The sequence below is a fragment of the Monopterus albus genome, unplaced genomic scaffold (genome assembly GCF_001952655.1).
Source record: "Monopterus albus unplaced genomic scaffold, M_albus_1.0 scaffold62.1, whole genome shotgun sequence".
Classification (NCBI taxonomy): Eukaryota; Metazoa; Chordata; class Actinopteri; order Synbranchiformes; family Synbranchidae; genus Monopterus; species Monopterus albus.
Window position 1 is genome coordinate 1130458 of NW_018127942.1, and position 16178 is coordinate 1146635.

The following is a 16178-nucleotide window of genomic DNA, read 5'->3' on the forward strand; positions in this document are numbered from 1 at the left end:
CCTGCTGCTTGAAGGCAAAAGCTTATCCACTGTAATACTGAGGAAATAATTGATTTTGGCATTACCGTTTCCTGACTTCTTCTACGTTCTCTGTACTTTGTTATTTGGGCACCCCTTAGCCAGAATGGTAACGTTCCCACAAGTATAAAAGCAATGGCTATGTGACTGTCTCCAACTGACAAACACATACTGTATGTTCACACGCAGTGACGCAGAAGTATTTAATATCTGGCTTCATATGACACATGAACAGTCTCTCAAAGGTGATTACATGATGATAAAATAAACATTTTAAAAAAGCATCCCTTTCTTTACATGGCCATTTTTTTAGTTTTAATAGTTTACTAAAAATAAGTCATTTATCTACTTGATTGACTATACAAATCTGAATCTATCAGCAAATGGGAAACTTCTGCCTCCAAGAATGATCCTCGTTAAAGATTCATGTGACTTTTCCAGGAATTGGTAATCAAAAATGTGGAAGGAAGAGTGACAACGTTCCATCATCTGATAAAGTCTCCGGACTTAATACCTCCAGTTTAAGATTCTCTCCCATGCATAAGAGAACATGCACTATTTTAGTCCCTGTAGTTGCCCAACACATTTTACTACAGCCAGGAGAAGAAATGCCCATTTATCTCTCTTGTACACAAATGTATTCAGTTTACAGAGATGTCTACTTGCTACAATATTTAATATTTATGGTCAGCTAAAATGAGAGGAACAGAGGCATGAGTGCACATATGCAACTGGCTAATTTGATGTGCACTTTGCAGCTCTGTGCCAAAATGACAGAAGGCTGAGTCACTATGAGGTGAAGTGTGGGAAAAGTAGGGAACAGACTCCTAGTTTAACCAAAAGTTAAGATCTGTGGCTTTGGTACAAGTGATTTGAGCAGTGATTTTCAGATTAAAATATAACTTTGCACCATGCATGGCTGACTTTATTTCCTAACAAGTCATATACTGTACAGTTAAGTCTGAATCATTTTTCCACACATTTTCTGCAAATTACCTCTCAAAATCCTAAATCTGATTTTTCACAACATTAAACACAAAAGGAGATTGAGATGGTTGCAGATACTCAGACACGGTGGTGTTTCTATAATGAAAATAATTTTGTTAGCTTGCTCTTGGCCACCTCACACAGCTACATATATAAGTAGTCGATTTTACTGACTAGTAGTTGCAGCCCTACAGATGTTTGTTTAGTAACTGAATCGGAACTTTAGGTCTTACATTATTGCATCAATAATTCATAATTTTATTTTATAGAAACAGACACACCTAGAGTTGAAACCAGAATCTTGGCATTTAAATTAAATTTCAGTTCCAGGCTATGAGTCAGAGAATGCAAGATATTTGCAAGTAATATTAAAACCCTTCTTATCAGCTAATGGTTAATATTTATGTTTAATCAACCCACACTGATGGTGCTTCAAAATTGAATGAATAATTAAAGATTTATTGTCTGATTTTTTGTGAATATCATAATCTGATATTCAAGATCAACCATGAAATTTAACAGTATGCAGGATTTTACACTATATTATAATGCAGTATCTTTAACTTTTTATTATCTTTTGTAGCCTGAAATTTCCTTTAATGCAGTTATAGTTTTTTAGTGTGCCACCCCAAGATTTTCACTGGCCCTATCTAAATCTGTAATGGAAGAAATATTCAACTGCAAATATTATTTGCTCACTTTCAAGCCAGAATGATTCAGCCACTTTTTTTTTTTTTTTTTTTTTTTTTTTTTTTTTTGCTGTGAAAGCTCATCTTACTTGATACATAAATAGATATTTGTTGAAAACTGGTGACTGAAAGTAGGCAAATTAATCATTCTCAAAAGTATAAAGCAGTTGCACCATTGCAGGTAAACACTCTGTAATAAAGGAGGAAATCACAAGCCAACATAGATGTAGCTGTTGTCAAGGCAGGGCCATAGCTGCTGCAGAGAACTATTCATTCAGCCTCACATGTCCAACATTTTTTTTCAGAGCACTGACGGTGATTTCTTTGGCTGGTTTACGCTCCTTTACAACATTTACCACAGGAGGAAATAACATAGGCAATTGAAGAGACTGACTTGTGTTCATTAATCTCCCAGACAGCCTCCAGAACAAGATTAAATCTGTCTGGGATTGTTAAGTGTTGGGTTACAGTTTCTTAAGTTAAGAAAAGAATCTATTTGAGTGGAAAAAAGGGGAAGTGGTTAATCCAAATGTTTATTCACTGTCAACTGTGACAGCACAGTGACTCACGTATATGTGGAAGTGTGTGTGTCTGTGTGTAGAGTGCATGACATAATACTTAAGAAGCAGCTACCAACTCTGCTGAGGATGTCTCTGATACAAAAGCCTTTTCAGGATGTCAAGATATAACTACAAATCGGTCTCCAGATGTTTTTCTCTGGTTGACATGTTTGATTAAAGAACATCTGTGTCCTTATAGATACACTCGCCCCACACTTAGTGTTGTCTCATTAATCTTATACTGTGTACTGTATTCTGGCTTTAAGAAGATGTAATTGTGGCATGTACACTATGTAGTGTTTGTACACTGTGACACAGAGCTGAGCCCAACTTCAGTTGCTGGTAACGCCTTGTAATGTATTCATATCCATAAAGGTCACAGATACATGCTGCACACTATATTATGCTAATTGACAGAGTTTCCATGCCAGTGCTATTGAATTATATACAACCTGATTGATAGGCATTGCCTTTGAGAAGAGGAATATACTGTATGGAGAATGAATGCAAATGCACAGTGGTGTTTGTGTGAATTTGGCGAGTGTTGACACTATTGTAATATTTGCATCTGACACATGTCAGAAATAGGATTCTCCGCCTGCCGGCACTGATTTCAAATGCAAGGGGGAAGATCATGTCAAGGAGGTGCGTCTCATCTCGCCCTTCAATGTGCAGCTCGGCAGCAATCATGTTTTTGCACATTCAATTTCCTGTGTTTAAATCTGACATGCAGGTTTTGTTTTCACTTTCCCTTTACCAAACTGAATATGATAGTGTCACTTGGTAACGCTAGAAGAAAAGATTTCCATGGTGCCGCCAGCTTTTCTTTTTTCTTTTTTATTTTTTTTGCTGAGGAGATGAATTGAACAGTAGGCACAGGGTTTGGGACCAATACAGCATGAATTATAATGAAATCATCTTTTTTTCCATTCAGAGAAGCTATGCTTTGAAAATGGAGTTTGCTAACTAAATTGGATTAGACATTGGTGGATATTTTGTTAGGTATCTCACAGATATCAGTGTGGGTTTGAGTGTGAACCTGCTGGAACGATGTAGGATTCTTTACTCTGTATCCATGTTGGTTCAAGGCTTTAGTCTCTAAAACAAACACATGGCGCTGCTTTATCTGTTAAGTTCTTTGTTCGGCCCATCTGCTGCTGCATCAAAAGCTGTAGTTTCAAATGTTGTTTTAAAAGAACTGTTATAGTTGACATATCAGTGACTTAATTTATGGTTCAAACCACTTTTTTGATTTCATGACCCAGGCACTGAAGCAACATATCTGGATGAGCCAAAATCTTATTTTGCTGATATCAGTTATTTCAGATAGCTGAGACACAATTCAGTCATTGTGTGCATCTAAACAGTATATAAGGGCTGAGTAGGTATGAGCTGGGATTACAGTGCATTCACTGAAAATGTTTAACAGTGATTTGGAGCCCCTGTGTTGACACTGGGCAAAGGAAAAATGCTGGAAAAAGTCTATTTTAAAAACCCATACAATTCTGTTTTGGGGAGTCCATCTAATCCCATCAATATGACAAGTTTAGGAATAGTGTGCAGTAAATGTTAGATTGAACTAATGTGGTGTACAAATGTAAATTTAGCTAATCAAACATTTTTTCTTTTCACAGCTTTGAAAAAAGGTCGATTCTGGATCACTCCTGACCCATACCACAATGATGATAACATCCAGATTGGACGTGAAGTCAAAATATCTTGTCAGGTATAGATAAGGAAAAGCACTGGCAGAGTGAATTGTAACGTACCGTATGTTGCTCATCAATGCAATAGAAATAATGTCATGAATGTCCTAGGTGGAGGCAACACCGCCAGAGGAGCTGATGTTTAGCTGGCTGAAGAATGGGCGTGCCCTGCGGAGCTCAGAGCGCATGGTCATCACCCAGACAGACCCTGACATCTCCCCAGGGACCACCAACCTGGACATCATAGACCTCAAGTTCACAGACTTTGGCACGTACACCTGCGTGGCCGCGCTGAAAGGAGGAGGCATCACTGAGATTAGCATTGACGTCAACATCTCTTCCACAACTGGTGAGCCTCATGCCCCTTTGTGTCAGCGACACATCTACGCACCTCCCCCAACACATCTGACATATACACACACATTTAAAACCCAATTGTCAGAGCAAAGAAAAAAAATGTGGTAGTGTTTACATGTATTCAAAATGCACCGCCATTTTCTCAGGCTGTGCCCCAGCCTGGCCACCCCATCCAAAATTTCCTAGATCCTCCCCTGCCTGTGCTTAAAGCTCATTTAAGTAGAGTAGGTCAAAATTGAACCATTTACCACTGACAGGTGTAAAAGTAGCTGGTATAGACCAGGTTGAAAGAGGAGTGACTTTTCCTCTCAAGGGTCTGTCTATTCACCCAAATTCTTAGAGACATTTTTCATCTCACCTCAGGTGGTTTCTAGCAATGCAGATAGTTTTGGTTTCATCTGCTTAGATGTGTGAGGCTCTCACATAGCTGCCACTAGGAATTCTTCACCGTGACACAATGGAGGTAAACTGAGGTTTGCAGAAGTAAAAAAAAAATATTACCTGGTTGTTTGTTTGTTTTATCTGTTTTATTGCCTTATTACTGCAGCAAAAACAAATCTCGGTTTACTGGCACTGAGCTGAAGGGGCAATGAAGGTCTCAAAGGTTTTAAAATCTTGAAAGATCAAATTTTATGTCAATAAAAGCAAAAAGTTTGTAGCAACATTTTTTTTGTGTGTGTGTGAGATTTAACTGATCCCAACCTTTTAAGCCCTTGCCTGAGTTGTCTCTAAAGGATACTGTGCACACCTGTGTTACAATACCAACACCGCTGTATTGTTCTTTTGGATTCCATCAGTCTGACTAATCAAAGACATCATCCTTCCATCTAATTGGCTGCTTCCACCAATGTTCCAACTAACATTTCCATACACATATACTGCATGTCAATAACACAACATACCAGTCCATCTTGTTCCTGAGCTGCATCTTTGTAGTTTTAATTGTGCACATAGAGTATTCACATAGAAACAGAAGTGTTACAACAACCCTTCATTGTATTTTTTCTTTTTACTTTTCTATTCAATTCAGTTGTTACAAAAGATGACAAGACATAGCTGGTAAGATAATAAAAATCTTTCTTCAGAAGAATAATCATAGGATGTCAGGTATCTATTTTTCTATCTGCAGTTTGAGATTTTAACATCAGTCAGCCCCTCTCCTTGATAGATTTTAGAGGAAAAAGCCTGGAACAGCTCCAAAGGCAACAAAAGAGAGAGTAGCTTCTAGAAGATTGCTACATAGCACATTTAGTGCAGTTAAAACATTTAGTACAGGCTCGGCAGTGATAGAGAAATGCAGTGGTTAGACAAAGCAATAACATGTAATGGGACAGGATTGGTGGTCTTTATCTGTAATCTCCAGTGTGAAGTCAATCAATGAGCAGCAAATGTGCAGTAATGCTCCAGTGTCACCACACATTACTTCATCGCCCAGCGACTCCACTGAGGGATGTGACCCGATTCGCTCCGCACCTCAGAGACTCCGTGACTGGGAGTCTTCTGCTTCCTGCTCACTCATTCCAGATTTCAGCATTTTCCATGTGGGGGATTCCCATGGGTCGGTGTTGGCCTCTTTCACAGGAGATATCTGTTTTTGCTTTGAATTTACTGGCATGCGTTTGTTGCTGATAAGTGACTTTGGGGTTGTGTGATGTTTTGCGATTTGTGATTGCAAGATTTATCTCCCCTTCTCTGTGGATGCACTCAAACACACACACACAGACACGTCGAAAGACACATTCACACAGTCACACACATTCTCACTGTCCTGTTTTTCTCTCTCTCTCACACACACATGCACCTAGCTGCCACTCACAGTGTGAACATGAAAGCAGTGTGTCAACCTTGGGTGCACAATTATTGTTAGATAATCCTTTGATAATCCAGACGCTATAAAACTGCAGGATCAATCGCACCTGCCAGGACTGTTTCCTCATTAGCGTTTAAGTAGTGCAGTCTCTTTTTCTGGAGTGCCTGGGCAATGCCACTGCATTAACACACCCTTTAATGTGTAAAAAAACACTGCTGTGTGACTGAGGAAGTAACGGAGGAAATTGTGATCATATGAAGTGAAGGGCTTCCTGAAGGCTTAGATGTGATTGCTTCTAAAGCTTTCATTGTTCCAATCAGATGTGTGGGTATGAAATAGTTTGAAAGTGTTGCGTTGCCATAGAGCTGTTCCTGTCATAGGAAAAAATATATTGAATTTTTGCTTCTGCCGGTTATAATTCCCAGTTTTACCTGAATGTGACTGTGCTGTTTTCCTGGAGAAAGCCTGTTAACGTGTGGTGTTTCTTTTAGTAAGATTGATGCTGTGTACTAGAGTGCTTTGTTCCCTAGCCTTGCCATACACCCGTGGCCTGTTTTGTGGTGAACTTGCCCTATTTTTGTTCTGCCTATTCTTCTGAAAGGAGAAAGCCTAAGCTGAAACTAGAAGTCTTAATAATGGCATTCAGAAATGACACTGTAAGTCTGCTAGGGTTTTGTGTTGACAAAGCCTAAAGTGACTCTTTGGCGCTCACTGGTTGTTCCAGCAATGGCCACAGCTTCAGATTCCAAACTCAAGCTTAGCCCCAGTCCACAACATTTCTATATTAAAGAGAATATTTATTATGTCCTATTCCTTCAACTTTTGATGAATACAGCTTTCAACAGCTTTCACGCTTTTTCCTTTTTTTTCAAATCAGCATTAATATTTACTATCAGGAAACACTCATTAAATAAGCAACTTCTTTTCCCAGAGAATGCAAGGCTTATGCTTATTTATGAGCATGTTCTGGAAACAAGGACACAGACATCCCCTTTGGATACTGTCAGGATTAAAAAACCACAAGACACAGGAACAGTTGGAAAGAGTTATAAGCACCAGTGTTAAGGCATAAAACATCCCATAAACTTCTAATAGGAGCTAGCCAATTAATCCCATGGGTTAAATGTGCGTTTAGTGGGTGTGTCTTGCTGAATTGTTGTTAGATGATGTGATTATTGCTATTCTACGGCTGTGACTCCAAAATGTTATTTGGCTTCAGAACTACCACTGAGACATTTTAGAAATACAATTTTAATGGCTTGTGGCATCATTACAGATGGATGCTTGACATTTTAACCAGTTTTCAACAAATTCGTAAAGTTGATATTTGCTTATTGCACTTGCTTTATTTCAGTCCAAAAAAACTAGATTACAGTCCCTTTAAAGCAGTTGTGATGAGAATAGTTTTGGCATCTGTAAACAGCAGTAGCTCATCGTCAGTCTGATTGATGAGCACAAAGTAACTATTAGGATTGAAAGTCACCCCTGTCTTCTTGCGAGGGCGATAAATTCCTCCATGACAAGCCCTTCAATTAGTATCCCGCTCACATCTGAAACTCTGGCACCACCCAGTGTTTCCGTCAATCTCAACAATCAGTGCAGTTAATGAATTAAACAAATCAATTAAGTGGCTGGTTGATTAAAAATGATCTGGTTTAGTAAACACATTGTACCTTTTTTCTGAAATGAATTTGAGTCATCTAACCCGTGTGACAGGCCTGCTTCTTTGTCTAGCCCCCGTTCAACTGTCCTGTTGCCTGTTTGACTCTGATTTGTCATGAGTTGCCATCGATCTAGTGATTGTGACACATGTGCCTCTAATAGGGACAGCATGGTCGCTGGCTGTTGACCATGCTGATTTGCTTGTTGCATCCACAAATTCACTGACCCTGATAAAGAGGAACCTGGATTGCATCTTGACTCACAAATGCTCAAGTGCTGTTTGGTCAGTGTGCGTGGACACAAGTTGTTTACTTTTTCCTTCAGGGAAGAAGTTTGAGGTTGTTTGTTGATGTTCACTGCATGTCCAATCCCCCTGTTTTTGCACTATGTGAGAAGTTTCACCATTTAAGGTTATTGACTGGACTTATTAAATATCATAATAAAAAGTGGAAACATGGAGATGAGCCAAACTTTAGAGCGGTACTGTATATGATTAGACAATCACTGAATAGGGTAGATGTTTAGCTGTCAATTTGGTGCCATATATGTCTTGAATGATGAAACTCAAACCCAGAAGATATGGCTTATGTTGAAAGGATTATTCATGACAAAAAATATGGGACTTTGAGCTCATACCGTATGCGTAGAAGCAAATAAAATATCTGAATACCATAAGATAGAAAATTAAGTTATGACCTGAAAACTAAACTAAAGTAACACCTGAGATAGGTAGATCCCTGCATTAGATAAAAAGCCAATACAGGGCCTGAGATGGGCCCAGTTAGCTGTGAACTTGGATAAAGGAACTTCAGAGCTGTCCTACAGCTGGGATGCTGTCCTGAGAAATCTCCCATATGACAACAGTAGATGCTACAGTCATGCCACTTCTAGAATGGTACGCATATAAACACCTGGCAGCATATGTCAGCACAACACCTGTGATGTTTATGAGGAAGGCTGCACCTGTGGAAACTGTCACGCGAAGCATACTCTGTACACTCTAAACACAAACATTTATAGTTATAGAGGTCTGGGGAAATCAAAGGGTGGTAGGCAGGCAGAAGCTCAGTGGTAGAAAGTAACTAAGTACATTTATTCAAGTACTGCTCTTAAGTACAATTTTGAGGTCTTTGCACTTTACTTGAGTTTGCTGCTATTTCATAAATTGACTTCACTACAAACAAACAGTATACTTTTCAAGCCACTGTTTAATAAATTGAGTTACAAATTACTTTTCACAAGCTACCCAGCAGTATGTAAAGTACTTATAAGTATAAAAGAAAGTTACCAGCTGTAACATTAAAGTGATGAACACAATTATGAATCATTAATTGTAATGCAGTAACATAATATACATTCAAGTGAATGTGCCATTCTGTATGATGGGTACTTTTATGTTTGGTACTTTAAGTATATGCTCATGCTAATACATTGTACTTTTACTTAAGTAAAATTTTGAATGCATGGCTTTTACTTGCAACTATCTTTACACTGTGCTATTGTTACATTTACCTAGAGTAAGTAAACAATCTGAGTACTTCTTCCATTACTGCAGAAGCATAGTGACATTTATCAAGTGTAAGTGTGGCCAGTGTTCATTGTGCATGTACTAACTTCATAAAATATGTTAATAAGACTAGATAGCTCGGCCCATAATGCCAGCATACCTGCATAAAGCCTCCATCTGAAGGCATGCTTTATAGAGGTGGCCATCTGGGAAATCACCTCCCTGTCCAGCTGGGAAAATCTAGGAGGCAAACATGAATAAGAAACACTCTCCCTCCCTCATTAAGTACTGTCAGGGTCCCTTGAGCTATGTACATAAACTGTGAGCCTTTTAGAGGAGTTGCTCACTGCTTAGCAGTACAAAAACTGGACTGTGGGCTGGAGTGGAGATGTGTATTTCATTACAGAAATGTAAAAAAATAAAATAAAAGGGCAAAACAGAAAACAGAGGGGCAACATTACAGATAACAGTGTGGCCACAAATCAAACTTCAACCCATGAGAGCACTGATACTGAAAGCCTGCTGCTTTACAGTCTCAGCACATAAATTCATGAGGGGTTTGTGTGATTGATCGTAAAATAACTTAAATCTCAGGGGAACAATATACAGCTCAAAAACGCATACACAGTAGTATGTCAGTACGGTCAGCATTGTGTCACTGCAGGATGTACTAAACCAAATTTAACACATCTGTACACATTTATTACACTTCAGCAACTTGACGTATAAATGCGCACACACACACACACAAAGTGGACCTATGGGAGTCCTCTCTCTGTTCTCAGAGGTCCAGGACTCAGAGGAGCAGAGAGTCCTGTCATATTGTGACTCATTGGCCTCAAGCTGTCTAAACACACACTCACACATACAGCTACACACTCTGCAGGAGTTGTAGTAGTAGGCAGTGCTGTGTTGCCATGGTGATGGGGAGTGATGTCACAGCATTTCCCCAAAAAAAGGGGGCAGCGGGAATGTTGTTATTCTCAGAGATGTCTGGGCGCACAACTCTGGCTCCTGTTGCTGTAAGAAAATGCTAAATGCCAGATATTAGAAGGTTTGCAGTCAACTCACATGTACTGTCTGCTGTGTTGAAAAAAAAAAAAGGCTCCAACAATCAGTGTCTACACTTGGAGGATCATTCCAGCTGAGGCCCCAGAGATGTGTGAGGCTGCTAAGGCAAAACAAAAAAAGGCCCAGTCCCAGTTTACCCCCACTAAGTACAAAAGCACACACACATAAACACATTGTTCTCGGTCATCACCAGGGATGAGAAGCGTCCCATTGAGGAACTAAGGCAGGATCACAGCATGGTGTCACCCATGGGCAAGAAAAGAAACACTCAGCTATATGCGCATGCACACAGGGAGACATAAAACTATGTAAACGCGCACTACACAAGCATACGCACGCAGCGGGCATGCCCTGCAGGCATCACTGGCATTTGGATGGCTTTAGCACACTGAGAGCACAGCGAAGACCAGTAGTGGGTTCTCTGCCACACTAAGCATCTCAGTGGACAATGTCACACACAGAGAGAGGGAAGAGAGTGTAGGAAGAAAATGAGATAAAGAGTAGGCAAGAGAGAGATGGCCGAGTGTCTCTGTGCCTGTTTCCATTTCCATAATTGTGCGAAGAGAGACGATGGCAGCTGATAGCCGGTATTTGTGCTGCCAGAACCAATAGGCAGACAACTGTAATTGCCTGCCTAATCTGGGCTATGGAGAGGCCAGGTGTAATGATGGCAACTCAGTGAATACACATCCCCTCAACTTGCTAATGGATGCTTGCTGCTCCTCTCCGATCCCCCTGCTGTCAATTCACCATTTTACTGTTTGGACCCAAGGAAGCACTTGGAGAAGTGTAGAAAATATGCAGTGGAAAGAAATGTGTCAGCTCTTGACACCTGCCTGGCTCAGTGGAGATGCTGTGTGAATACCAATCCACAAATGTATGAGAATGAAATGAGTGTCGGCTGTCACTGTCTCTGCGAACATGATTTTTGCTGCTGCTGCTTTGGTGCCAAACAGCATTGCCAGGGTATATCTGTGAATGATCAGTCTTCATTATCTCATGCTAATGGCAATGTTGATGTATTACATAAGTGAAAAGTTTTAGATAAATGTTGAACTAGGTGATGAGCAGTGAAATATGTGGGTAACAGTGGATAGAAAGACAACTTAGGGGTTTCCATATGTTGTAATACAGTGATTAATCAGTACAGTACAGTAGGAGTGTTTAAAGCTTAAGTAATCAGTGGTTTTAGGTTAACACCGGAGCAGTGGACTACTTGTCCCAGTGTCCCAGCTATGTTTACAGCTTGTCTTTAGGTTAACAATGGAGCAGTGTCCCAGCTATGTTTACAGCTTGTTTCTGCTGTTTTCAAGTGGCTCAAAAGAAATTAAGTAATGCAGGTTTAATATTTCTATAAGAAATTAATTGAAAGAGAATTCTCTGTTGTTGTTGCTCATTTATAACCACTGTCCAATCTTTACATCTGTCTTGCACATTCATTTTTTGTGAGGTCAACAATAAGCTGCTGTACGGGATCTAGCAAAACATTAGAACAAGGAATGCATGTCTAGATTTTTCTTGTTTATGCCAGTTTGATTTATCTATCATTTACATGCTGTTTTACATATTGTACTTCCAGAATGTTGAGTGTGTTTGTATCTTCTGACTCACTCTGAAAACAAAAGGAATAGCTGACAGCTTTAGCTTTGACAATATCAGTGGGATTGCTACTTCTCAACCAGACAGAAGTAGGGTCAAAGGAAATATAGCCGGGCCTCTGTTTCACTTCCTGGAGATTGCTAGCGATTTCATCACTATCAAACTTCAGTGTGACTTGACTTCATTCCAGCTGCAGCATTATTTGGACAGAATGACAGGGATTCAAAAACCATCAGGAAAGCATCATTGCTGAGAAGATTTTCACTCATTGAATCACTGGCTGTAAACTATTTTTGGGAGCAGTGGTACAAAATAGTCTTGGAGTCAGCCGATGGTTTGGGCTCACACAGAACTACATGAATACACAAATACACACACAGCACGCTAGGAGCTGGTGCAATATGCCAGGTTCACTAATTAAACAAATTTACTTGGCCAGCATGCTCGATGAGGAACCCGGCTGCCTGATCCAACCTGATAGTTTTCCTGGCTTTGCAGACGAAGAACTCACACACATACATCCACAGACACACTCAAACAAACCTGTAACCGCATCCAGCAATATGGCAATTTGCACTTTTTTGTTATTCATTGTGCAATTTCAACAAGGCTCTAAAAGTCCATTAAACAAAGGCAAAATGATTATTGGGCTATATTTTGTTACATGGCCAATAATAATGCTATATCACCTTTGGGAGGGTTCTGTTGTAAATGCTCTGAATTCTATGATGCAGTGGATGAGAAACTGCATGAGGAGGAGATCGGAGAAGCAGGACACTATGGAGGTTGATGTCAGTGATGAAAATGGCAGTGATAAGAATAATGAATGCCGAAGTGATTGTGGTATTAAAAATCATCTTGAAAATAGTATTGTGAGGAGAATGATGAACATGATGATGCAATGATACCTGATGACTGTAATGCCAGTGCTGAAAATGATGATTTATCTTAGCAATGCTGTTTGATTAGGAAGATAAAGCAGATTAAATTTGTCTATGGTGAAATTATTAGGTGGATTCTGTTACCTTTTTCTTTTAGTGACTTACTGTATGATTTGTTTCCCGGTGCTAAGGAGGTATTTTGCTCAAGGAAGGGTCAAATATTCCTTGTAATGGTTAACTCAAAATAACAAGCTAAAGAGAGAGAGAGGGAGAGAGAGAGAGAGAGAGAGACTGTGTGAATGAACTGAGAGCATGACCATGAGAACAAATCGAGTGAACAAGAGAAACAGAACTTAAAAGTATAGTGCCATTAAATCTGAAGCTACAGCCAGGAGCTGGTGACACTGTAGCTTATCTGAGCCTTAAGGCTGGGAGAAACAGCTTGGTTACTTCTGTCTGAAGGTATCGTGAAATCTCAGTGAACTTTATCTCAGTTGTTTAATTCATACAAAAATTATTTATTTGTAAGGGATTCTTCAGAGGCAGTAGAAACAACGATGTACAATAGTGTCATTTAGTTCAAGTGTAGTTCCTGTGGCTACCTGGACCAATTTGGTTGAAAAGGTCTATTGCTGCTTAATTTCCTTGGAATGTTACAGTCACAAAATGTCTTTGCTTGGCAGTTTTTCATTGCATTATTTATTGTTTGCCATTGCTTGCTGATAATTAACTTCCACACTGCTGTCCTCCCTGATGGTTTTACTTAAAGTACGTGCTCTAGTCCCAGCTGTTGGCCATTTCTGCTGCTACTATCTGCATGGTCCTTCCATAAAAAGCTGTGTGTGTGTGTGTGTGTGTGTGTGTGTGTGTGTGTGGCTGAGACTCAGCTTCATTGCCATTGCAAACTGGATGCTCATTTGCTTCCCCCATACCTTTCACACTACTTCTCCTTCCCCCATTCGACCATTTCCTCTTATCCCGCCTGCTGACTTTCTAGAGCCCCATATCAGTCCCTCCTCTGTTTTTCTCTTTCTTAGTTCCCCCCAACCTGACAGTCCCCCGGGGCAAGTCCCCTCTGGTGGCCCGCGAGGGTGACACAGTGGAGCTGGAGTGCCTTGTTTCAGGGAAGCCCAAGCCCATCATCCTGTGGTCGCGAGCCGATAAGGAGGCTCCCATGCCGGATGGCAACATGCAGATGGAGAGCTACGATGGTGTGCTGCGTATTGTTAATGTGTCCAGAGAAATGACAGGCTCATACCGCTGCCAGACCAGCCAGTATAATGGGTTCAACGTAAAGCCCAGAGAGGCCGTGGTGGAGCTGATTGTACAATGTAAGTAGACAGACTGTGGGTATTTTTGTCTGTGAATGTGTATCTGTATTTGTGTGTGTATGCATGTTCTGGTTTGACTTGTGGCTGTGTGTATTTATGTATGGCGCGTCAGTCGCTACTGTACAGTCTTTTCTTTGTATGCCATGTAATTAATCTATATTTGTTCCAGTCCAGTGTGACCAAAACTGAACATTCTCCTGTTTCTTTCCTTCCACACCTTTCCAATTTTCTTCTGAAGGCTGTAAAATTAGTCCAGTCCACTGGCAGCTTCGATCAGGTCCGAGAAGAAACATCTCTGATGCCACCTCTTACACTATAGGAGGGCACTTTATCTGATGAGCGTGAACTGGGCAGAGCTGTATTTACATTTGTGTGTGTGTGTGTGTGTGTGTGTGTGTGTGTATACCCACCCAGATCAGAGAAGACCCAAAGACTCTGTGCCATATCCCCACGCCTCAGCCTCCCTGCCACTTTTACATATTGAGAAACCCTTTCCCCTCCTCTTAAGATGTAACATTCAAAGATGGCTTAACGGCTAATTAGTGAGCAGCTAATGTATTCCTGCTAGTATTCATTTTGTATTCATTTATGGAGATCTGAATGGAATATTTTGAATGAATATCAGAGATACAAAGCGGTGTCACTCATTCCGAGGCTGGAGATGTTTCTCTCGGCCAAAAAAAAATGAGCAGAAGCTGGTTAGGAAAGGAAATCCATGAAGCAATCCATGCAGGGTGCTTCCCATACTCTGCCAAGGAAATAGAGTGCCTTGGCCACAGTTTTATCATTTTCCTCATGGCCTAGTCAGTTAATTCATACATTCTTCCATCTCAACTTACCTTCAACTTCTGTGAAACATGTGGTGCTTAGCATGTTGTATGCTGGCAGCCATGTTTTAAATGTCTGCTGTGTTAGACTCGGGACAGCTTTTACAGTGTGACTAATAAAAGAGAATTATGGTATGGCTGCAGCTCATCCAGGGTTTTGGTTCAAGATGAATCACTGGGCTGATAAGACAGTAACAATAATTATTATAATAGTGAAGGGCCAAAACAAAGAAAATACATATTCAATTGGAAACATAAAAAGTGAGTGACAGCGAGGAGGAGGGCTGCACAGGATGATGAAAGTGTGGATAAGAGATTGGATGGATTGGATAATATTTAAAGCTGGATAAACAACAGAGCGACATCTGCTGTAAAATGTGTAATGACCTGTGTTGATAAAGTCAGGAAACCATGAAACAAACAATGTAACATTACCCATTATGCAGAAAGAGTCTGCTCCCAAACTAGCAGCTGAGCTCACCAAACAATAAACCTCTTAAAGTTAGTTCAAGCCCCTGCAGCAGTTGCTCCTATCGCCTTTTCAATCATTATCCAACATGAGAAAAACTCAAAGAGAAGCATAGACACAGCGAGTGCAATTTCATATTTCATGCCAAATGACACACTGCCAACATTTTGATTGAAAATGAACAAGAGCGGCGCCCATTCTTCTGTCACCAACAACAGGATTAGTACATAATTTTGCCCTAATTTTTTAAGCAATTTTACATTATTCTTTGCAATGGTGCTGACATTTCAGCTTACCCACCATGCTATGTTAAGAGTGATATGTTTTGATGTGCTTTGAAAAAGACTTTTGGCTTAAATGACTATGATTATGCAGTGATGGCCTATGTATATCAAAGGTTAGCGGCTTTGCTATGCACCAGTGCTGACACAAAAATGTAAGCAAAGGATTTAAACTCTTAAGATGCTCATCATTAATTATCAGCAATCAATGACTCTGCTGTCTCATGCAAGGAGGTCTGGTGGGACAGAAACATATTGTTGAATGTAAAAATAAAAGAACTAAGTTGGTGTTTAAAGCCTTTTAAGAGCAAATATAAAATCCTTCTATACTGTATATTCACACAGCATCCTCATGTTGAACAAGTCTCCCCGTGCCCTATTTTTAAACAACACTCAAACTGAAATACCTACTACACGTAGTCC

The 16178-nt window shown here is 40.1% G+C and overlaps 1 protein-coding gene across 4 annotated transcripts in view; it reads left to right on the top strand.

The window, feature by feature from the left end:
* LOC109962148 (MAM domain-containing glycosylphosphatidylinositol anchor protein 2) overlaps positions 1 to 16178 on the top strand; it is a 178469-nt gene that overhangs the window by 105725 nt on the left and 56566 nt on the right. For 2 of the 4 annotated variants that reach the window (XM_020603594.1, XM_020603595.1), the window contains exons 7-9: positions 3889 to 3980; positions 4072 to 4309; positions 13858 to 14178. In XM_020603594.1, the coding sequence (XP_020459250.1) occupies positions 3889 to 3980; positions 4072 to 4309; positions 13858 to 14178 (651 nt within the window). The remainder of the gene's footprint in view (positions 1 to 3888; positions 3981 to 4071; positions 4310 to 13857; positions 14179 to 16178) is intronic. The other 2 variants (XM_020603597.1, XM_020603598.1) reach the window with 1 other exon arrangement.